Here is a 23,917-nt window from a genome sequence, read left to right on the forward strand (position 1 = left end):
TTTTGGATGTGTTCGTTTATCTGGTAGGTGAACAAGTGTGAACTTTTTCAGAATTTTCTGAGGGGGTCATGTGGGGCACTTTCTGAAATCTGGTTGATTTGGGATGGAATGACCCTATGTTGTATTTGATGCTGCCTCTTGGACCGGACTCCCTTGGAAAAGAGGCTCTTAATCTCAATGGGATTGTTTTTACTGGTTAAATAAAGGTTAAATAAAATAAAAACAATTTCACCTGCTTAAATTATGGATAAACAATACGATCATTAAACCGGTCTCCACTGACATAGTGGGTTTTTATAATCGGCTCCGACTTAGCATTTTACTAAACTAGTGCTTTTGCCACAACTTCAAATTTCATTAAACGTCTAAGAATACATTCAACAAACCAAACCAAACCTATTGTTTTTCTTCACAAACTATATAATATTGTGCGTCTATCATTCTGCACTAATGCACTGCACACTTACGAACAAGTCCTCAACGTTCATTAAACCCCAGAGTACGACATTTTCATCGGTACGAGGGTAAAAATCCTGAGGGTGGAATCAGAGTAAAGGTTTTTATCAAAGTGTAATGGCTTCATCCCCCATGGAGAAATGGGTTTGGAGAGGGTTTCCTCCCAAATTTCAGACAAAATTTGATGCGAGATGTCTCCACAGTTGATAAAACAGCTTTAGGGTGATGGTCAAATTGGTGGTGGTCCTCAGATATGGGTTGACGTCGAAGAGATTAACAGGTTCTTTGCCCCAAAAAAGTCCAGAGTATGGTTTTCCCTTTGTATCAAGACAATCCACATTAGTCCAGCAGCTGGTTTTAGAATTCTAATGGTGTCACTGACCACATTGAAGATCTGTGGGGTGGTGGTCCTAGTGCTCAAAGAGTCACCAAGTTACAAGGGATGATCCTCCTCTGGGGATCATTTCAATTTTAGCCAGTAGCGGTCATGGTATCTTGAACTTAGTCTCCTTTTCGTTTTTGTTCAGTCCTGCGTCTTCTCCCTGAAAATGACCACTGGATGATCACTGCTCCACGCGTTCCAACTCTGAACATAGTTACTGGAACTGCATTCTTAAAACCAGACCCTTTGAATTTTGCCGCCGCCGTCGTCGTCGTCTACATTGGGTCTGATTTCCTGAAAGCCACCGCCTTCCTCTGGTGAATCTGTGCCTTGTTCTTCCTCTGGTTCCACTGGCACATTAAAATATCCCTGAAAGTGGTTCTGAAGGTCTTGTTGCACAACGCGTAACACATGGGGTTGACGGTGCTGTTCACGTAACACAACCAGTAGCCCAGCGCCCACAGGGTTTCAGGGATACAGTCCTGGCAGAAGGTGTTGACCAGCACCATGATGTTGTAGGGTAACCAGGTGGTGACGAAGGCCAGGAGGATGGCGCTCAGAGTCCGGGCAGCTTTCTTCTCGTTGGCCTTCTTCTCGTTGGCCTTCTTCTCGTTTTTGCGCTTGTTGATCTCCGTCTTGGCCTTCGAGGCGAAACGTTTAGCCATGGCTGCGTCTTTCATGGTGATGGATGCCGGTGACTGGTCTGCAGGTGATGACGTGGTAGGACTGGGTGGTTGACCTTTTTGACTTCTGGTGGACGACGATGGTTGTTTATCCTGGTTCTTCGGTTTCGGTGGCTTCTGTCCATCTAAATAAATAAGATAGACAGAAAATACACTAATGCATGTTATATTTGCATCCTTTTTGTATGTAACACATGTAGTCCAGGCTGAAACTCTCAAATTTTAGCTGATTTTGTTGGGTTGGGTCACACAGAAGGAAAATCTTCAGATGTTCTTCACTTATAGCTTTTAACTCTTAACTCAGTGATTTTCAACCTTGGGGTCGGGACCCCATGTGGGGTCACCCGGAATTCAAATGGGGTTGCCTGAAATTTCTAGAAATTGATAAAAAATTAAAACTTACACATAAAAATTTACATTATATAGCCTAAATGTCGCCTAAAATTAATGTTTATTTGCAACATAGTAAACTATTACACAATCAAAAACAAATCAATTTTAGCAAATAAAATGTCTCCATTTTGAATGTCTGGGGTCGCCTGAAATTTCTAATAATTTATAAAAAAAAAATGTAAAAATTAAAACTTACTAATAAAAATTTACATTATATAGTCTAAATGTTGTTTAAAATTAACATTTATTTGCAACATAGTATAGCAAACTATTACATGATCAAAAACAAATTCATTTTAACAAAAAAAAAAAAAAAGTCTCTGTTTTGAATGTCTGGGGTCGCCAGAAATTTGTGAAGTTAAAATGGGGTCACGAGCCAAAAAAGGTTGGAAACATCTGTCTTAACTGGACATGCGATTTTTAATTTCTGTATCTCCTTTTTTATTCTATTTATTCTGTATTTTGTGTGCTTGTGGTATATGGACTTGTGTCTGCAATAAAGTTTATTATTATTATTATTTTTTATTTTTACTGCCTGTTGATATCTGTTAAAAAACATATGCTAATGATTGTTAGCTTTGTTAGCTTCAACAGTTAAAGGTAATGGTTAAAGGGAAGGTTCTAATGTGATGTCTTCAATAGAGTTGATTTAAGAAGCAGCTCAGATTCCTCAACAAACACATTTGTTTATATTAACATCTTATCCATAGACAAGAAACTAGAACATTTTAAAACCTTCCTACCACCTACTAATCACGTCAGGAATCTCTCCCAATAAGTCTAAAAATCTGTTGTGCTGCTCCACAAGATGCCTGACAAATATTAGGAGAACACTGGTGACGTTGGAGACAGTGATACCATTAGCTGTACAGGATACATGTGGCAGTAGGTTCAGTTTGTTAATTTTAATTTTCGCCATTGGAGAAACAGCAGAGTTTGGAATCTCAGTGGGTCAATTGTGACAAAAAATGCTAAAAATTTAGGAGGAGGTGAGATTTTTACTCAGAAGGTATGCTAGCAAACATTAGTCTTATTAGCTTGAAGGGTTAGCGATAACGGCTAAAGAGGTCGTTTCACTGTAGATTCTTGAAGAAGTCCTGAATAAACCTGTTAGCAAATGACACCACCTGATCAGATCTACAGCAAAAAAATAATTGTTTCGTAACAGGAAGGTTGTATTTACAGCAGCTCTACAGTCATGTAACTGGAAACACATGTACTTTAATGACTTTTGTTAAAATTAGGGGTGTCAGAAAATATCGGTTCTGCAGTGTATCGCAATATTTCATTTCACAGTACTGTACTGATATTAAAAAGTACTGTATCAATATTATTAGGTATTTATTCAAATGCAGATATTGTGGAGGTTCATTTTTGTTTTTTTTTTATTTTATTTTTCTTATTTAGCACTCTTTTATTAAATAATGTTCATTCCTTTGTTGTTATCGCACAAAAATCCTGTTCTGATGTTAGTTCTGAACTAATAGAATCTGAACATTTGAACAGGATCTGAAACTGTAATGTCTGTAAAACAGAATTTCAGTTTGAACACAGGAACATTTTGTGATATAGCATTAGATCCTGTTGGGATTAAATAAAAATGCATTTAGTATTTATGTAGATTTCTGGTGTAATTAAATTCTTCAAGGAAATAATCATTAAAAAAAAGAAACAAAAAATTGCCTTTTTAACAGTATCATGATATATCATGATACATTGTATTGTGATCCTAGTATTGTGATTTGTATTGTATCACCAGATTCTTGCCGATACACAGCCCTAGTTAAAATCTACGTCAAATCCAACTAAACTTACTAAACACATCGGGAATCTTGCAAACCAAGATTAAAATTTGCTCTGCTGCGTCACAAGACTTTTGTAAATCTTAGAACACTGATACCTTTGGCTCGAAGTGATACATGAGACAAAAGTTTTATTAGTCACATTTTCATCTGTGGGGAAATGGCTGAGTTCGGAAACTCCTCCCTCCTTTGAGTCAGATCTTCCCTGGCTACGATAGCTTGCTAACACCACTACCATCCTGGTCACTGGCTGTGGAGGTCTGACTCATCCAGATTTTCACTCGATTATTAAACATGTTCTCTGTTGAGAAGCCAATCAGGGATGGGAGGTGCACATTAGCTAAATGCTAAATTCTCTTAGTGCAGAACATCAGACACTAAGTTTCACTGCATTGTCCTTAATAAATAAATGAATAAATAAACAGAAATAAAAACTAATCAGCCCAGATGAGTCATATTAAGGTTCGGTCTGTGAACCCCTCATGTTACCCCACAAACTGCTCTGAGGCCACAAACATAGCATTGGTAGACCGACAGGACAAGGTTCGTAGATACCTGTCGGAGTTCTCGAAGGGTCGGGACCATCAGCGTCTTCTTCTGCTCCATCGTTGTTGTTGAAGCTGTCAGTGCTGCTCTGCTCTGCGTCACCTTCTGGACTTTTGGTGACAGACTTGGACGAGCGTCGACCCGGCAGCAGTGACTTAAACCGGAGGAAAAATGCCGCGCACCTCCCTCTGCCTCCCACCGCTCCTGGGGTGCTTCCGTTCTCCTTGTTCTCCTTGTCCGACGCTACCTGATTTAGTTCGCAGCTGCTGCAGCTTTGGGAGCTCATCTGGCGGATCACGGCTGACGAATTCTTGGTCGAACCGTCTCTTCCGCTAACACTTCCGCCTTGACCCTGAGCTTGACTTGGGCTGTTTCCGGCCCCAGATCCTTTGAGACCTTGAACTTCTTTAGCTCGCTTCTCTGTCTCCTGGTAAATCTTCCAAAACAAGATCGTCATAATTGTCACTGGCAAGTAGAAAGCGGCAATAGCGGTGCAAAATGTGATAATGGGTTCGGACAGGAACTGGATGTAGCACTCATTGGGCTGCACGGTCCGCTCACCGACAATGTACTGCCAGAACAGGATGGCCGGAGCCCAGAGGATGAAGGAGATGGACCAGGCTAATCCGATCATAGTCATGGCCCGTTTGGTCGTACGCTTCGCCCGGTAGGTCAGAGGTCTGGTCACAGAGAAATACCTGAGGACGAGGAAACAGCGTAGGTCACTCTGACTGGTCACCATCAAATAAATGCTAAATGTTACTTTTCAGGTGAAATAAAGACTCGATGCACGATAAACTGTCACATGTATCTGCGTCAGTGCTCTGGTCTACAATAAGCAGCAACAGCAGAGCAGGTTCTGTAGTTTGGAGGAGTTAACTCCTTACATAGACATGAACATATGGCGATTTCTTTTTCTTTTTTGTCAGACAGAAGGAAAAAAATATATATATAGTTTTTTTTATCTTGACATGTTACGGCCACAACAAAGAAACCTTCATAAGTTCTAGTAGACAGTATGAACCTAACAGGATTATTAAGACATGAACATTTCATGGTTTTTATGGTTGGTTTATTTAAACACAGACAGAATTTCAACTTGAAAGGCCAGAAAAAAAATAATTAAATAGGAGTTCTAAATTGCTTCACATAAAATCAACTGAAATATATGTTTACCAACAAGGATTTTACTTGAGGATCAACTATTTCTTTTACTCGACAAATACAAATAAATATGTTACCTTTATGTAATGTTGTTGTTGTTGTTGTTTTTTTTCTGTAGTTTTTTTTGTTGATATCTACCATAAAAATCATGGACTGTTCATGTCTTCGTAAGGGGGTGAACTTCTAAAATCAGCAGGAGACCAAATAGTTATTTCCCCCAGTGTATATAAACTAAATGGACCTGAGGTGCCCCAAGGCTGTGGTTTGGTTCCTGACTGGTTTGATCCCTTGCCAATTCGCGCTTTAAGTTCCGTGGTTTTAGTTATTCGCGGATTTTATTCACGGCAACAGCTCCCCATCACCATGTTCCTTGTCCCTCAGAAGCCATCAGCCGAACCCTCAGCTCCCCCGCCAGCCTCCCCGTCTGCAGCTGCTTCGCCAACTCCCTCCGAAGAAGCTGCATTACTAGACGATCCAGCGCCTCAAGTAACATCTGACAACGAGGCGCCCCGAGAAGAGCTATAAGGCTCCCTTGACACCTGTGCATTGTGTCATCTTCATCGTCTTCATCGAAGTGCACAGGTGTTTCATCATCATCATCATCATCATGGGCCTCATCATCAGTCAAGGAAGGAGCCGCTGGAGTCTAATGTAAGTGTTATTTTATATAAAAATGTTAAAAGAGAGAGAGAGAGAGAGTTCTAGGATAGGCTTGGGGGGGGGGCTCCGGCTCCAGTTCACGGATTTTCGATTTTCGCGGGGGGTGCTGGTCCCCATTAACCGCGAAAAATAAGGGATCACTGTATTTTCCCCAAAACCTGAACTATTATCCGTTTACAGGACAAACCTAAAGGCTTCATTCTGAACATGAACATTTGATGAAATGAAAAGCAGGAGGTGTGTTTTCTTGCCTGTCAAAGCTGATGACCAGCAGGTTCATGACCGAGGCGTTACTGGCCACGTAGTCTATAGCGAGCCAAAGATCGCAGACCACCGGCCCCAGAGCCCACTGGTCCATGATGATGTAGGTGGTGTACAGGTTCATGGACAGGGTTCCGATGGTCAGGTCAGCGAACGCCAGGCTGAGCAGGTAGTAGTTGTTGACTGTTTTTAACGCCTTGTTGATCTTGAACGACACCATCACCAGGATGTTTCCAACAACGGTGACGAGAGACAGCGATCCGGTGAGGAAGACTATTATAAGGACCTGCCAAATAAAGGCAGACATTAGCATTAAAAAACACCTTTAAAACAGTCAAACCTCTGATAAAAGTTGTTTATTCAGTAGAATGTTTTTTATTTAGTGTTTATTAGCATAGATTTAACCACAGACTAAAGCATTTAGAGCTGAAGCTAATTTGAAACATCGATTCCTAGCTTTTACGATAGATACAACTCAAGAAAATGCAACAATACAAGAGGACAATGCACAAGAAAACCACAATAAAACTAGAAGCAGACGTGACAACATGACCCACCCCTAACGGAGACTTATTCTGCAGTTTTATTAGTTTATTTGGTAGGGACAGTGGGACAGCGCATATTAATGAACATCTGTATTGAGACATTTAACAGCAGATAAATAAAGTAAACATGCTAATATGTCGCGAAAATGCTGCAAAATGATGCAAACTGTCTTTAACAGATCGGATACAGGTCACATATGGGCAAAAAAATCCGATTTGGGCCACATTTGCCTGTAGTCTGAGCGTAGCCACATTGTTTGGGTTTGGCAGTTTGGTCATGAACTCTAATACCACACCTTTACGGTAAAATGCTGCCCCCTCTGGTGTTAGCATGTAATTATAAATGTTACAAATTGTACCTTTAAGTGCATACAGTGATTAACTTCCTTTAACTCCAACTTGTTTTTGGTCTTGAAAACAGTCTCAACCTCCAAAACATCAACTCTGAACAAAAAGAGTTATAGAATTGATAAAAAGTTTTAGAAAATTACAGAATTGAGTAGGAAATATGCCAAGTAATTTACATCAACATCTGAAACGTGTTAGCATCTTTAAGATACTGAAAGAACAAAACACCCAAAAAGCCTGCAGCTTGGGATGTTATTTCTGTTATAGTGGCAGATGTCACTTAAATGCTTGGCCAAATCATCATTGAATTATCTGTAATTCTATGACATATCAAAACACATACAGTGACGAAAAAAATTATTAGACCATGAAAAGTCGTCAAAAACAGTGGTTATGTAATCCAGTCCTAACTCCTGTGTGTATCATGTGACTAAAACAGACAGAAAAGAAAACATGGAATGAATAAAAGCGCTGTTTTTGTCAGTACAATGACACAGATGATGATGGAAGAACTCAAGTGATTTTGGTTTTTTATCAACAAAACATGTTAAATATCAGCTGTGAAATTAAACTACTATGAGCTATTTTTGTTCATATCATTATATTTGTCCAAACAAATGTACATTTAGTTGGACCAAGGTTCTAATAGTTTTGGATTTTTCATTATAGTTTAGTTTAGTTTTGACTTTTTTTTTCTCTAATTCAGTTAGTTTTAATTCGCTTTTAGAGCAGGTTTGGTAGTTTTTATTAGTTTTCATTTTTTTTCTAAATGCTTAGTTTTAGTTTAGTTTCAGTTTTAAGTGTAGTTTAGTCGTCTCTTTTCTCTTCTTCTCTGTCGTCGTATTCAAATAAATCCCAGACAGGACTCTGCTGCTTTCTCCCAACTTTAGTCTCCATGTTTCCAGGTAGAGTGGGGACCAGAAGACGACTGGAAACCACAAGTGACGGACCGCGAAGTGTCGTACAGTGCCAATAGATAAAATTGCTTGAGCGAAATAAATCGATTTTCAATCTGACATTGACAAAATTGAAAACGAAGGGAATTTTATTCATAACTTTTATCCGTTTTAGTTAGTTTTGGAAGCACACAACACAGTTTCAGTTCTTTTAATTCTAGTTTTTATTTATTTCAGTTAATGAAAATGTTTTTCAATTCTAGTTTTCGTCATTTCCTTAGTTTTCGTCAACGATAATAACCTGTAGTTGGACCAGGCATTAAAATGAACATGAAACTGAAGTAAAAAAGGGTGGTCTAATAATTTTTTCCACGACTGTATTCAGTGAAAATGAACTTTAAACATAATCAGAACAGTTTGAATACCAGAGCTTAAAAAAACTAACCACAGACCTTCGACTAAACAATCAGAACGTCCTGTTTCTGTCAGCGCTAATGTCCTGAATGTGTCCTTTTTAGGATCATACATGGAGCTTAATCCGCTCATTGGAACTAAGTGCAGGTATTTGACTCTGCTGTGTGTTTGGATCCTGAATTCATTAGTTGTGTTAGTTTTTCCATAGGATTCAAACCCTCCAGACTGATCCTTTAATTCCCTCAGACAGCTCTCACAGTTGATCTTGGACCACGGGGCCTCAGGAATCATCTGTAATGAGCCTTAAAGTCCCCAGAGGTGGGAGGCCATGTGAAGCGTGCAGCCCACTGTTTGTCTGACCAGTACGATTCCCTGCTACTGAATTCATGGAACTCATTGTGCGACGCCACATAATTACCCAGCATGCTCAGACAGACGGATGGACGGTACTCTGCTATGGTGTGTAAATTAGAAATTGACCGATATGGTTTTTTCCAGGGTTGATACGATACCAGTTGTTACTAGTCAAGGAGGCCGGTAACCGATATTTGGAGCCGATATTCAAGTGAAAATATTAGCGTCAAAATTTGGATTAATACGAACTCCAACACTTAACTTCGTTTAAACTTTAAAACCAATCCAATCCAACTTTATTTGTAAAACACTTTAAAACAACCGCAGTGGACCAAAGTACTGTACAGAAGAATAAATAAAACCAAAAACAGAAGAATAAAACACAGAATAGATTTAAAGACACAGAAACTGTACAAAAAAGAAAACAGTGCTGTACAGAAGAATAAACAAAACCCAAAGAAAAGAATAAAATACAATGAATAGATTAAAAAACATAAAAAGCCACACAATTAAAAAACAAAATTAATAAAATAAATAGATAAATAAGAACAACAAACCACAACCAAATAAAAACAATAGAATAAAGATAGTACCTTCAAACATCTCACATGGTTTCAAAAGCCAAAGAGAAAAGATGGGTTTGAAGAAGGGATTTAAAAACAGACAGGAGGTCTGTAAACGCCTTTAAGCACATGTTTATTAAACAGCTTTTCACATTTGCAACCTGTTAAAGGTTTTTTTTTAGTAAACATGTACTCTTGATGGAAAAAGAGGCTGAAACCATCATTTTAAATAATTATTCTGATAAATAATAGAGAAACAGACCAGAGTGAATTTACCCTTTTAAGACGACTGTGTCACTGGTGACATGTTTTCATTCACTGTCGTTCAACTCACCATAGGACATGTTTGTTTGTTTTTTAGTGTTAAGGTCAGTTCAGTCAGGACCAATTTTATTAATAGAAAACATATTTGTTTTGCAGAAAGTTATTATTTGGAGTCTGGTTCTGTTCTGAGTCTTTCCATGTGAATAAATGGAAAACCTAAAGCAGGGAGAGCAGCAGCAGGAATCAGTAGTTCCTTTTCCATTGGACATCTGCGCAAAACTTTACCGATATTTACTAAATGTCCAAAAAAACAGGAGTGCGTAATGTCCGTTTTTCCATTAAATCACAAATGCGATGATTTGTTTATTTATTATCGCAAGATGACACGAGAAGTCATTCCATAAACATGGTGATGAACGTAAACATGGTGTTGATTTACAGATATATTCATTATTATTATATATTATCCCTCTATCTCGTACTAAATTAAAAAATGATTGGGTTTCCTGGTGTGTCCACACATTTCTATTAAAACTCTTCTTCTTCTCTTGTTGTAACGTCCGTCAACATCCGTTTTTTTAAATTCATGTGACTCTAGTTGCGGAAAAAGGTCTTTCCATTGCAGTTTTGCGTGATATACCATTTGTGCTACCCCCAAAAAATCACCTCTTGCCAGCACAAAAAAATTTAATTGAAAAGTGAGTTTTGGCAAAATTGTCGTTTTTCCATTAGGGAAATTTTTATGCACAGTTTGAGGGTCAATGGAAAAGCGACTAATGATAATGACACTGAAGAAATCCGATACCGCATGGGAAGGGGATGTGGGACTGATGCAGAGAGAGAAGCCTGAACTCAATTTTTATTCTTAACTGATGCTCATATTTAAGGTAAAGTGTAGTTAAGGGACTCTTACCTGAAAGACGGTGTGTCCTCCCAGTGGATCGAACTCTTCTTCTGGCTTTAACGTCAGGTTCAGCGGTGAATCGGTGACATTTCCTCCTGATCTTGACACATAACTGACATTCTGTTGCTTCCATCCACTGGACATGTCTGATAACATGACCAACTCACGGTAGGAGCCGCCTGAACACGGAAAAACAAACAGAAAAATGGAATTTTACACTTTTGCACCGTATCAGTTATATCTATATATATCTATATATAGATATATTTATGTATATAATTGTGTGTCACAAAATCCTGTATCATAAAATGTGAATTTCTTTCTTTTTTTTGTGTTGTACTTTTGGAGATGCACAATGAAAATAAATAAAAAAGAAAAGGTTGTTCATGTTATTCACATTTTTTAAAGGACAGTTTGTAGATGTAAACATTTTGATCATGTAATTTTAATTTTTTCACACCAAAACAGAGAAAAGTTTAGTGTTGTCATTCTTTCTAGGTTATTTACTATTTATATTATTATTCTATAATTTACATTATTTATAGGTTATTTATTATTTATATTATTATTCTATTATTTACATTATTTATTATTTATATTATGATTCTATTATTTACATTATTTATGGGTTATTTACTAATTTTATTATTATTCTTTTATTTACATTATTTCTAGGTTATTTATTATTTATCTTATTATTCTAATATTGTCATTATTTCTCGGTTATTCTTTTACTGATCCAGCTCAGATCTTACTGGTCTGAACGTGGACCCTGAACTAAACTGGTGTGGTTGGTACCTAACATGGCGGCGTCGGACTGGTCTCTGATCACAGGAGGACTGGTCATAATGAAGTGGACTGGATCTGAACTGGTCCGGTTCATGATGACCGATGGACATCTGGAAGAAAAAAAAACCCAACACAAATACAGAAACTGGAGATTTATTTAGTGAAGACCTGAAAGCAAACACAGACGGAGTCATATTCACACTGACGTCCAACTTCAGCTGAAAAATGAAGACAAAGGAAATGCATGTGGAGAAAATAAACTCACATCTAAAACCCTGCACATCCACCTGTTATTTATGACTGTGAGTCTGAAGGAGAGCGATTGTGCTTTAAATGTCACACTTTCAATAAATCCTAAAAAAAAGGGAGTTTCATTGGCGTGGGGGATTTTTATTTGGTCCAAAAAGTGATTCAAACCTAAAATGGAGTTTCTATTTTTAGCAGAGGAACAGATGAGTATGTATTTGTGAGGTGAGCGTACAGATTCCATCCACAGCTGAAATAATATCAGCTCCACATCCGTCTGAATGAATGATGTTCGATGGGTCATTTGTTCTGTTTTTATTCGACCGCTTCTTCTTTACACTTTTACATTATAAGAGACTGATCCTTTTATATGAAATATGATAAATATGTGTGTTTTTTAACCCATAAAGACACAGTGCTACTTTTGTGGCAGTTCCCAAATGACTTTTTTCTCTATTTTTTTAACTTTTCTTCAGTCATTCATCACCTTTATTCTAATATTATGTTGTGTAATGTCCATTCTTAAGTGAAAATCAGGTATTTCCCGACATTTAATTTACTGATTATGACTGAAGTCCATAAAAGCACAAATTAAAGTTGAGGGTTATTTTATCAACTTTATATCAACTTTCTCAGTAAAATATACCATTAAAAAAACAAGCATCTCCATCCACTGTCATTGATTCAACTCCATGGATTCATAAATTCACGGGTTATTTTATCAGAAACAGAGAAAACTGAAGAAAATGTGACTTTTTGTCAAAATACATAATTAACTGAACAAATGTGAATCAATGTTTACATTTTTTTAGTCATTTTGTTGCGTATTTTCTCCATGTTATTTATTACTTTGTTCATTTTTCTTATTTGATTTTGTTCATTTTGTTAATTTGTATGTGGCTTATATATTTATAAAAAAGCACAATAACATAAATACTCAGTTGTGTTGCTATGAGGCTGCGTTTTGTTAATTTACTGCAACTACACCAAAATATGTGCCAAGACTGTTAGCATACCAGTACGTTAGCCATGTTTAGCATCACTTTTTTTTGTTATTTAATTTTTTAAAATTTCATTAATCGTTTTTATTTTTACTTACAAAATCACAACAACAAACTACAAGTCACCAGAAATAATAATAATAATAATAATAATAATAATAATAATAATAATAATAATAATAATAATAATAATAATAATAACAACAACAAAACAATAGATAAAAACCAAAAACAAAATAAAGACAATGGCTTTTTCTAGCATTGTTTAGTACAACAGTGCATCCACAGATATTTACCTTATTCAGACTGAAATATGTGTTTTATAGCATTGAAAATGGTTTTGTAATGACTGCAAAAATAATTTATTGCTAAAAAACTGAGCTTAAAAAAAAACAACTATATCAGAGTCTTCATCAAAACCTGTAGTTTTCCTTAAAAACATGGGATTTTACAGGTTTATCAGCGCCTTATTCTCTTATTTTGGGTCTGAATGTATTAAAACACCAAGAAATAATAATAATTAAAAAAAACAAAAATACGATGGTAGCTAAAGTCTTTATGAGGTTTAATTAGTGTTTTTGTTGACGGGGTCAGGTGACTAAAGCGCTGATTCAGTCCAGCATTGGTTAGCCTAAATGCATTCTGGGAAAATACTGACCGATGAAAACGACCCAAACAAGCTCAGCGTTTGGTTTCATGTTCTGTTCAAAACGGGTCCAGCAGCGTCCGTTCAGCCGTCCGTCGTCCTTTGCATTGCTGATTCTGGCATAGATTAGCATAGCCTGTAAAGAATAGCTGATATTACTAATACAGGCTGTACTAATTAAAGCCAGAACCATCAGCTCGTTTGTCAAACGTCCATCCTAGAGACTCAGAAGGCCACGTTTAAGCACATGAAACATCCACAGGAACAGCCGAACGAACAATAAACAAACACAAAGGCTCAGCGGGGGATATTTAGCCACCTCTAGCTGCGGGTTTACACATTTACAGTTCTGCGAACAACTAATGTTAGGTTGGTTTGTTGACATTTTTGGTGAAGGTCAAAGGTTCTCATGCTTATATACATTTTGTTGTTGTTTTTGGTAATGTTAGCTGACTCCATTTTTTTAGCTAACTGTCTAAGCTAATGGCCTATACACTGATGTTAGCTAACTCCATTTTTTAGCTAACTGTCTAAGCTAACGGCCTATACACTGATGTTAGCTAACTCCATTTTTTAGCTAACTGTCTAAGCTAACGGCCTATACACCGAGTCACTGAGCCTGTTTACATGACCATAAAAATCCAACATGATATGAACTGCGTACCGATAAAATACCACTTTTAATTAGTGTATTATCTTTATGCATTATAAGCTTTCGGCGTGTATGTTCATTCCACATCAAATACCATGTGATTAGCGATTAGGGTAAAGGTTAGCAGTTACAGATATGTGAACTGGAGATCTTGGCGTACATTGATGTGCGATCAAATGGCCTTTAATAACATGCGAAAGGATGAAAATGCGTACGTATAGGATGCCAAATGCCATAAGAACTGGCGTGATGTACAATTTCATGAGATCAGTCTGAAAAATCCGATAACTGGGAGTAATCTGATAAGTGCCGTAATCAGATGTGACGAATTTACAAACACTTCATAAATGCGATAATTGAAAAACCCTGGTTTACATGTTTCAGTCCATTATTTGTTATGACACAAGACGCATATTTCCTGTCATTTTCAAAACATCCGGTCTTGTCTTGTTACCATGGCAACGCCTACAGTGTCAACGTTAGCTGTCCTAATGTGGGAGGAGCTAATAAGATGACAAAATAGGTCACATGTTGCTGCTATCCTTCATTTCATTTCATTGTTTGTTTACGTTTTTGCCTTCGACTCTTGGTGTCGCTACATAACTTCCGTTTATATATATATATATATTTTTTTTTTTTTACACCTCTGTTTCTTATTTATTTTTATTTTGTTGCTTGTTTGTCTGTTTTTTTAAATAGACTCCTGAGTCTGGAAATAAAGATGATGATGACGATGATGATGATGATGATGATGACATGTGCAGATGTTAAAAAAAGAAAAATAAATCAGATGAGCCTGTTTACATGTACATGTGTGAAGACATCGGAGTATTGGGGAGAAATCTAGGCGTGTTAATTCGATTTCTCATAATCAGATTACTGCTGTTATCAGATAAAGCCGATCAGATTATTCTGTTTACACGATCACTGGAATAATCGGATAATGATCGCAGTATTGGTGTGAATGTAAACGAGCTCAGTGAAGCAGCTATCATGTGCAGTGCTAGCTACTGTTAGCTTAATAATACAGTTAGCTAAAAGTTTGTCTATGTCACTTCTGTTTTTGACAATTTCCTTTCTTTTTCTTTTTTTTTTCTTTTACACATGTGCAGATGTAAAAGAATGAAATAATCTGAAATAAAGCCTTAAAACTCCTCTTTTCTAATCTAAAGTTGAGTGTTTTCTGTTAAATATACTGAAAAACAACCAATAATGTCACATTTTGGCCATTTTAGATTTAGATGAAATAAAACTAATAAGGAAATAAAGTTTGAAGCATAGTGTAAAAAGTCATTAAAACTATAATTAATAATTAATAATAGTGAACTGCATCGTATGTATCTGTGACAAATGAACAGGACGACTATTTCCATCCATTTTATCTATTTTTTTTATCAGAAAACTGCACAAAAATCTTTTATTTCAATGAAATGCATAAATCTTATTTACGTATTATTACATTATCAGCTGCAGGTCTGACATTTTCTAAGGATTTTTAAAGCTAGACCAATAATATCACAATTTATGACATTATTAGGAAAATATTTTTACATTATTATCGAGTTATTCTGTTATTGGCTTTATTATATTATAGGTTTTTACACAACATACTCTATTTTTGTCATGTGTTTTATTTTGTCAGTTGGCGACTCCAGTAAAAACACCTTTATGAAGCATTTTGGGAAAAGAAAGTGAGGAATATATTAAGAATTTCTAAGGAAAAAAAGCAAAGTCAATAACATAACTTTTTCCATTATTAGCAAAAATGTTATTATGTTATTGAAACAAATATTTTATTAGAGGTATTTTCTTTTATTTTTGTTTTTTGTTCATTTTTTGCATATTCTGTCCATGTTATTTATTGAATTATAAATTTTCGTACTTGTTTTTGTTCATTTTGTTCATTTTATTTATTATTTGTTGTTGTTTTCTTTTCATTTTTGTGAGTCCATCCACTGTCCTTTATCAAACTCCACTAATTTTACAGCTGAATAAATGTAGAAGATGATAGTGTTACAAAATATATTATTGACTGAACATAAAAACAGCATTTACAACCTTATTTGGTTGATTTTTAATTCATTTGTTTTTTTGTTAATTTTTTGCTTATTTTCTCCATGTTATTTATTATATTGTAAATTTTATTACTTATTTTTGTTCATTTTGTTCTTTTTATTCATAATTTGTTGTTGTTTTATTTTTATTTTTGTGCGTCCATCCACAAAGGATTTTTTTTAAAGCTAGACCAATAATATAACAATTTATGACATTATTAGGAAAATATTTTTACATTATTGTGAAGTTATTCTGTTATTGGCTTTATTATATTATAGGTTTTTACACAACATACTCTATTTTTGTCATATGTTTTATTAGCAATGCTAGCTACTGTTAGCTTAATAATACAGTTAGCTAAAAGTTTGTCTATGTCACTTCTATTTTCTACAATTTCCTTATTTTTATTTTTTCTTTTACACATGTGCAGATGGAAAAGAATGAAATAAACTGAAATAAGGCGATAAAACTCCTCTTTTCTAATCTAAAGTTGAGTATTTTCAGTCAAATACAGTGAAAATGGGTCTGTTTTACTGAACATGTGTTTGGTTTAAATCAGACTGAGGCTCTTTTCAGACTCTAACACCTTCCATCTGGTAGAAAAACATACTTTCGCTCAGATTAGACGGATTTAAGAAGAAGATAAAAGTAAAACCAACAGGAGGAGGATGTGCAGTTCATTTTCTGATCAATATCGCGTCATTAAAGCGTTCGTATCCACGTGTTGTGGGCTTTCTCCGACAGTTATTCTTTGAGCTGAAAGTCTAAACACAGCGCTGCAAACCTTAAGTCGACTTAATGTCAGATGGAATAAAGTCTGATGGTATCTGCAGAAGGAACATGAAGGAGACTTTAGGGGGGTTTCCTCTGAGGGTCCGACCATGAAACTGGATTAAAGGGGCACAGAGGAGAGCCCGGTTCAGGTCTGGGGGGGTCACCATCAGGTTTTTTTTTTTTTTTTTTTTGAACAAAATTTTATTCATATTTATATTTCAAGCTTTACAATATGTACAATCCTTACATATTCTTAATGTAGAAAGCTACATATCTTTTATAACATAAAAAGAACAAAATAAATAAACAAATAAACATAACTTCTCGGCAAACTGGTACCTCAAATCAGTGTACTGTTACAAGGTCTTATTTGCATACCTGATATATCTGCCTACAATTATTTTAATAATTACACAAAAATACAAATAATATCCCCCCAGCGTCAGACTCTCAAATGCTACAATATCAAATCCAAATGGATTATCAAAGTATTCCACCTCTTCTTGAACAAATCAGTGGTAAGGTTTAGGTTTGCTGTTATTTTTTCCATTGTATAGACCCACACAATTCTTTCCTTCCACTGATTTATTGTTGGAGGAAGTGGTTTATACAGTTATCATTTTTTTTGCTACCAAGACAAGAATTTTCAAAAGATATTCTTTATCCTTATTTAAAAAATTAGCAGGGAGCACTCCAAAGATAAAAATCAGTGGGTCAAATTCAATGTAAGTGTGTAGTGTTTTAGAAAGTTCCCCCCTAATTCCCTCCCAGAAAGATTTAAGTTTTGGACAATCCCAAAAAATGTGTGTGTGATCTCCAATTTGTCCACAATGTCTCCAGCATAAATTTGTTTTAGTTTTGTCAAACTTAGAAATAATAAATGGGGTTTTAAAATATCTAACGTTCACTTTCCAAATAAACTCTTTCCATGTTGGGCTGTTAGTCAGTTTGTGTCCATTTTCACACAATTGTTCCCATTCCAGGGTTTATTTTTAACTCATATTTAACCCTATAACACCAAATGTATCATATTTGAGCCATGAGTTTTGAAGTCCTCTACATCAGGGCTGACAAACTCATTTTCTTCCGGGAGGGGGGGCACATTCAGCCCAGTTTAACCCTTTCATACATACTGGTCACTGCAGTGGACAGTTCTTCTCCAGCTGTTCTCTTGTATATTCATGGGTTTAGTTGTTTTAGTTCCATATCAGCCAACACAGTGGACACTTATGCACCATCTCACAAACTGACATTCAGACCATTACTGTAACTGTGCTGTTCTTGATTGGTTCTCGAGTGGAAATCAATTGTTAATTGTTATTTTTTGCATATTATCTCCATGAAGTGAGTAATAACTAGTATTAGAATATGTTAAAATGTGAGAGAACATCAGATTAGCTGCATTAAACATGGTTTCATTTCACTGTTTTCATATCACTGTATGATATTGGGTTTGAAATACATGTTTCTTTGCTTGAAGAATAAAATTCATGGTGTAGCTGAGTGGACATTTTTGCAAATCTATGAAAAAAACCCTCAATTTCATTGTTTTGTCATGCCTAAGAAGGAATAAAAACACTCCAAAAAAACCAAAAAAAAACCCCCCCAAAAAAAACAAACAAAAATAACCCTCCACTAAGGTTCTCATAAATCATGCATGAAAGGGTTAATCTGCAGTGGGCCGGACCAGTCAAATAATAGCATGACAGCCAATAAATAATGACAACTCCAAATTGTTTTAGTGCAAAAAATGACATTAAATGATGCCAATATTTACATTTACAAATGATCCAAACAAAAAGGATGTGAATAACCTGACAAAAATGAAATGTGTTCAGAAACAGAAGTACAATTTGATCAATATTCTGCCTCGACTTAACGTTTATACATACGCATTACACTGGTCAACAACAAATTTATTAAGTTTTTGGAGCTGATTTAGGATCATTTTGGTGTGCTGAATCCGAAAATCACATTAATTTTGCTCAATCAGGTCAACTTTCTGAACTATGCTACATATTGGCTTTTGAACATTTTTGCTTACATTTATGGGCATTTTCACATCATATGATACAAAATTCTTTCATATTTCTTGCAATAAACGAGTTCTGAAGATTTGACTTTTGCCAATTTATGATTAATGTTTTTTTTAATATTACAGGTGAATGAAATGGCTTCGACTAGAAGATCTTGCAAAAATAAGCCTGACGTATTCTGCTACATCTGCGGTGAATACACCATTGTACCTAACAGGAATCAAGTCACATGTTTCATAAAGTGTGCTTACCAATCTGATTTTGGTATTAATTATTATATTTCGTGAGAAGATCAAATTTTTCAAAATCAAATTAGCAAAAAAACCTGACCTGATTGAGAAAAACAGATGTCATTTTTGGATTTAGCGGTGCAAAATGGTCCTAATTCAGGTGAAAAAACCTAGAGAACTTACAAAAAACATTTTTTTGTAACCCAGTGTTATAGGTCAGATCTACAAAGGCACAACACTTTCAGTAACAGGCAGAAAATTGCTAAAATTGCAGTTAATTTTCTTTAGACATTTCAGGTTGTTCATATTTGTTTGGGTTTTTCACATTTTATTGTTAAAGGATCGTTTGTGAATGCACATATTTTCAGAATTTAATGTTTTTTGCACTAAATCAAAGGGAAAAATTGGTGTTGTCAAGAAAAAACTAGTGATAATAGGAAGGTTCTGTAACAACCAATAATGTCCCATTTTGGCCATTTTAGATTTAGATGAAATAAAACTAATAAGGAAATAAAGTTTGAACCATAGTGTAAAAAGTCATTAAAACTATAATTAATAATAGAGAACTGCATCGTATGTATCTGTGATAAATGAACAAGACGACTATTTCCATCCATTTTATCTATTTTTAATCAGAAAACTGCACAAAAATCTTTTATTTCAATGAAATGCATAAATCTTATTTACGTATTATTACATTATCAGCTGCAGTTCTGACATTTTCTAAGGATTTTTTTAAAGCAAGACCAGTAATATCACAATTTATGACATTATTAGGAAAATATTATTACATTATTGTCAAGTTATTCTGTTAGTGGCTTTATTATATTATTAGTTTCTACACAATATGTCCTATTTTGTCATATGTTTTATTTTGTCAGTTGGTGACTCCAATAAAAACACCTTTATGAAGCATTTTGGGAAAAGAAAGTGAGGAATTCAACAGGATTTACTAAGGATTAAAAAAAGTCAATAACATATTAACTTATTTCATCATTGGCAGAAATGTTTTTACATCACTGCTACAAATATTTTACCACAGGTATTTTCTTATATTTTATTCACTGATTATGTAGATGTTCATTAAAGTAAATTCAAAGGTTATTTTATCAAAAACAGAGAAAACTGAAGAAAAAGTGACTTTTTATCAAAATCTATCATTAACTGAACAAACATGAATCAATGTTTTTGTTTTTTTATTCATTTTGTGGCATATTTTCTCCGTGTTATTTATTATTTTGTACATTTTTCTATTTTGACTGTGTTCATTTTGTTAATTTCATTTATTTTTACTTCAGTTTGTGGCTTATTTTGTTCGTGTTACTTATTATTATACTGATTTATTGTTCCTTTTATTCATTATTTTGGCTGTTTTTGTCCATTTTGTGGCTTGTTTTGTCAGTTTTTACTTTATCTTATTAGCTTATTTTTCTACATTATCATTGATCCAACTCCATGGGTTTTACTGGTGAATCCATGTTGTAGAAGATGACGGTGTTTCCATGGTAACTACAGAGCCTCTGAGGGTGAAGTGTCCTAATGTGGGACATTTAAGCTTTACATTATATGTTATTATTACTACATTATGATGTTGTCTTAACATTGTAATATAATACAAAAGTCTGAAATACGAAAATGTCCCACATTAGGACAATCCACCCGATATGATGACCATGAAAAGACGAAGAACTGTATTTTACACCAATTATTTACATGTATTAATAGAATTAATGTGGACAATAACATTATTAGAGCTACTCCTGTCAGTGCAACAATATGAATAAATAAAAAACAATATGTCAGAAAATAAGAATACGGCAAATTTAAATAAAAAAAAACTAAAATAGAATTATAAAATTCAACAAAAAGTAAAATAAGAGTAGAACTAAATTAGAATCAAATAAAAATAGACATAAAATACGAAAAGACGCAATATTAACAATATGTATTTCTGTGACACGTACAGAAAAAATAGTGCATTTGTATTTGAATAAATACTGAATAAATATTCCACTGAGAACAGAGGATTTTGTTTGACTTAGTGCACATAAAAATATCACATTTTTGTGGGTTTTGTAATAAATAATTCAGAATTCTAATCATTAAACTGACATTTAAAGAGTTCAAACCCTGAAAACTGGTGAATGTTTGATAGTTTTGAGCAGAACTGAAGTTGTTTAAGAGATTTATGAAAAATATACTGATGTATGAGGATGTTTTTGTTTTTGTTTTTTTTCAGTACGTGTCCATTTTTGCCACTAAGGTAACCAGAGGGGCGAAATGCATCATGGGAGTTTAAAATACAGTAAAAGACACTGGATTTCAAAGATCCTCCTGAGACCCAGTAAGTAAATATTTTCACCATTTTACATGAAATAATGGCCTTAATTAATTCTTTTAAATCACTTCTTAAAACACATTTTTATAGACTTGCTTTTACGTGATGTCTGTCCCTTTTTAATTCTTAATTTTAATTTTTTAAATTTGAATTTTATCCTGTTTGATTATTAATTTATATTCTCATACATGATGTGGTTTTATGTCATTTCTTCATTTTTGCTTTGATTTGACAGCATCATGTCATGTTCTCCCTGCCCTCTGTACTCTGACTGACTTCATTTATTCAAAGTGTTATTTTTTTGCATTTGTTGTCCACATCTCTCTTATTGTGTTGCTTCTGTTTCAGTGTTTTTACTTGCATCTTGTATCCTGCTGTTGTGCCCTCTGCTTTGTCTGTCAAAAGCACTTTGTAAACTTTGTTTTTAAAGGTTCTATATAAAGAAAGCTATTAATAATAATAATAATAATAATAATAATAATAATAATAATAATAATAATAATAATAATTGGAAACAGAATGATGCAACAGTTTTTTCAGACACATTTTTTATTTTTTTCTATAATGTTCTTTTCATGACATGTTTTTATGTTTTTTAAGTAAAGCTGTGAAAACCTCTTGTCCACTACAGAGGTTCAAATGCATGGCTGAGTCTGAGGAGGAACTAGAACTAAACAGAAAAGTCCTGTCATACAAAAAGCTGCAACAAAGTGAATGAAAAAACAAAAAAAACAATGAATTAACCCTTTTATGCATGAATTATTAGAACCTTAATCAAGATTTTTGTTTTTTCCTGAGTGTTTTTATTCCTCTTTAGGCATTAAAAAAACAATGTGATTGAATTTTTTTAAATTTATGAAGCTATTTTTCTTGGAGTTGCAAAAACGTCCTCTCAGCTGGACACCATGTGTCTAATTTTTGAAGCAAAGAAACATGTATTTACTGATATATTATGTGAAAGCTATGGAATAAAAACATTTTAACACAGCTAATCTGATGTTTTGTCACATTTGAACATCCTCTAACACTAGTTATTACTCACTTCATGGAGATAATATGCAAAAAAAACAACACTTTTCGTTGATAATTCCAGTCTAATAACAATAACAAGCAACTGATTTCCACTCCAACATGTGAGTGCAGGTCAGGTTTATGAAGAACAGTGAAGTTTCAGTAATGGTATTCATGTCAGTGTTTAGGATGGTGCATAAGTGTTCAGTGTGTCGGCTGATATGAAACTAAAAAACAATCCATGAATGTAGAAGAGAACAGCCGTCCACTGTGGTGACCACCACGCATGAATGAATTAAACATCAAACCAAAGAAACATGAGTTCATGTGCACTCACCGGTCTGGTCCTGGTCCTGGTCCTGCTCTGGGTCCTGGTCCTGGTCCTGCTCTGGGTCCTGGTCCTGGTGCTGCTCTGGGTCCTGGTCCTGGTGCTGCTCTGGGTCCTGGTCCTGCTCTGGGTCCTGGTCCTGCTCTGGGTCCTGGTCCTGCTCCTGCTCTGGGTCCTGGTCCTGGTCAGACTCTGCCTCCTGGATTCTGGTCCTCAGTCCACATCAGCTCCTCTAACGTCTCTCTTCTGTTCAGACTGTCACTGCTCGGCTGTTTCTCAACCTGTGGCTCCGCCCCCGACAGCGGACGCACAAACAGACGAGTGGACGCAGCAGAGGATTATGGGTAGAAGGGAGGGTCAAGAAAGGAAAACACAGAAAAAAGGATTCAGGAGAGTTTAGTCAAACTGACAAAGAGCAGAATGATGAAAAAATCAGGTTATTATCCAAAAAAATAAAGGAAGAATGAAAGAAAAAAGTCCTGATGAAGCAGGAAAATAAACAGAAACGTGTTTTATGAAGTTAAACCTTAAAGAGGAAACTTCCAAATCAACCTTTACTGACATTTAACTTTAACAACTGATTTCTCACCTTTTATTCTAATATCATCCTCTGTATCTGACATGTTTCAGTAAGAATCCTGTATTTTCTTATTTTCAATTCACCGATCATGTAAATATTCACCAAAGCTCAGAGTAAACACTGAGAAAACTGAAGAAAACGTGACTTTTTCAGCAAAATATAGACTATAAATTTTCCAATATTTAATTCACTGATCATATAAATGTTGATAAAAGCTAAAGATAATTTAAAACATTATTAAAAGTCACCAAAAATGCAAAATGCAGAGGATAATTTTATAATAAATGGTGATGAAGGTAAGAGAGAGAGAGAGAGAGAGAAACAGACCCTGGTTGTAGATGTTGTTTTAAAGACGAAAAAAGTCACTTTTTCTTCATTTTTCTGTTTTGATAAATTAGCTTTAATGAACATTTACATGATCAGTGAATTAAATATAAGAAAATACCTGTTTACATTTAAAAATAAAAAATGTAGATGATAATACTGTAATAAATAGTGATAAACGGTAGATTAGTGTTTAATACTTTTCACACCTGTTGGAGTAAAATGTCTATCTATCTATCTATCTATCTAGCTATCTATACAATTTTTACAGC

General features: G+C 34.9%; 1 protein-coding gene across 1 annotated transcript; it reads right to left on the reverse strand.

Annotated features, from left to right (window-relative positions):
• Window positions 1-266: 266 nt before the first annotated feature.
• chrm3b (cholinergic receptor, muscarinic 3b) lies at window positions 267-22,786 on the reverse strand. The gene is made up of 6 exons (XM_030163097.1): window positions 22,751-22,786; window positions 11,434-11,534; window positions 10,645-10,814; window positions 6,338-6,633; window positions 4,272-4,960; window positions 267-1,646 (listed from the first exon to the last, which is right to left on the reverse strand). Exons 2-6 carry the CDS (start codon window positions 11,516-11,518, stop codon window positions 1,114-1,116), a joined length of 1,773 nt encoding a protein of 590 aa, XP_030018957.1. The 5' UTR covers window positions 11,519-11,534; window positions 22,751-22,786; the 3' UTR covers window positions 267-1,113.
• Window positions 22,787-23,917: the final 1,131 nt, after the last annotated feature.

The sequence above is a fragment of the Sphaeramia orbicularis genome, chromosome 19 (genome assembly GCF_902148855.1).
Source record: "Sphaeramia orbicularis chromosome 19, fSphaOr1.1, whole genome shotgun sequence".
Classification (NCBI taxonomy): Eukaryota; Metazoa; Chordata; class Actinopteri; order Kurtiformes; family Apogonidae; genus Sphaeramia; species Sphaeramia orbicularis.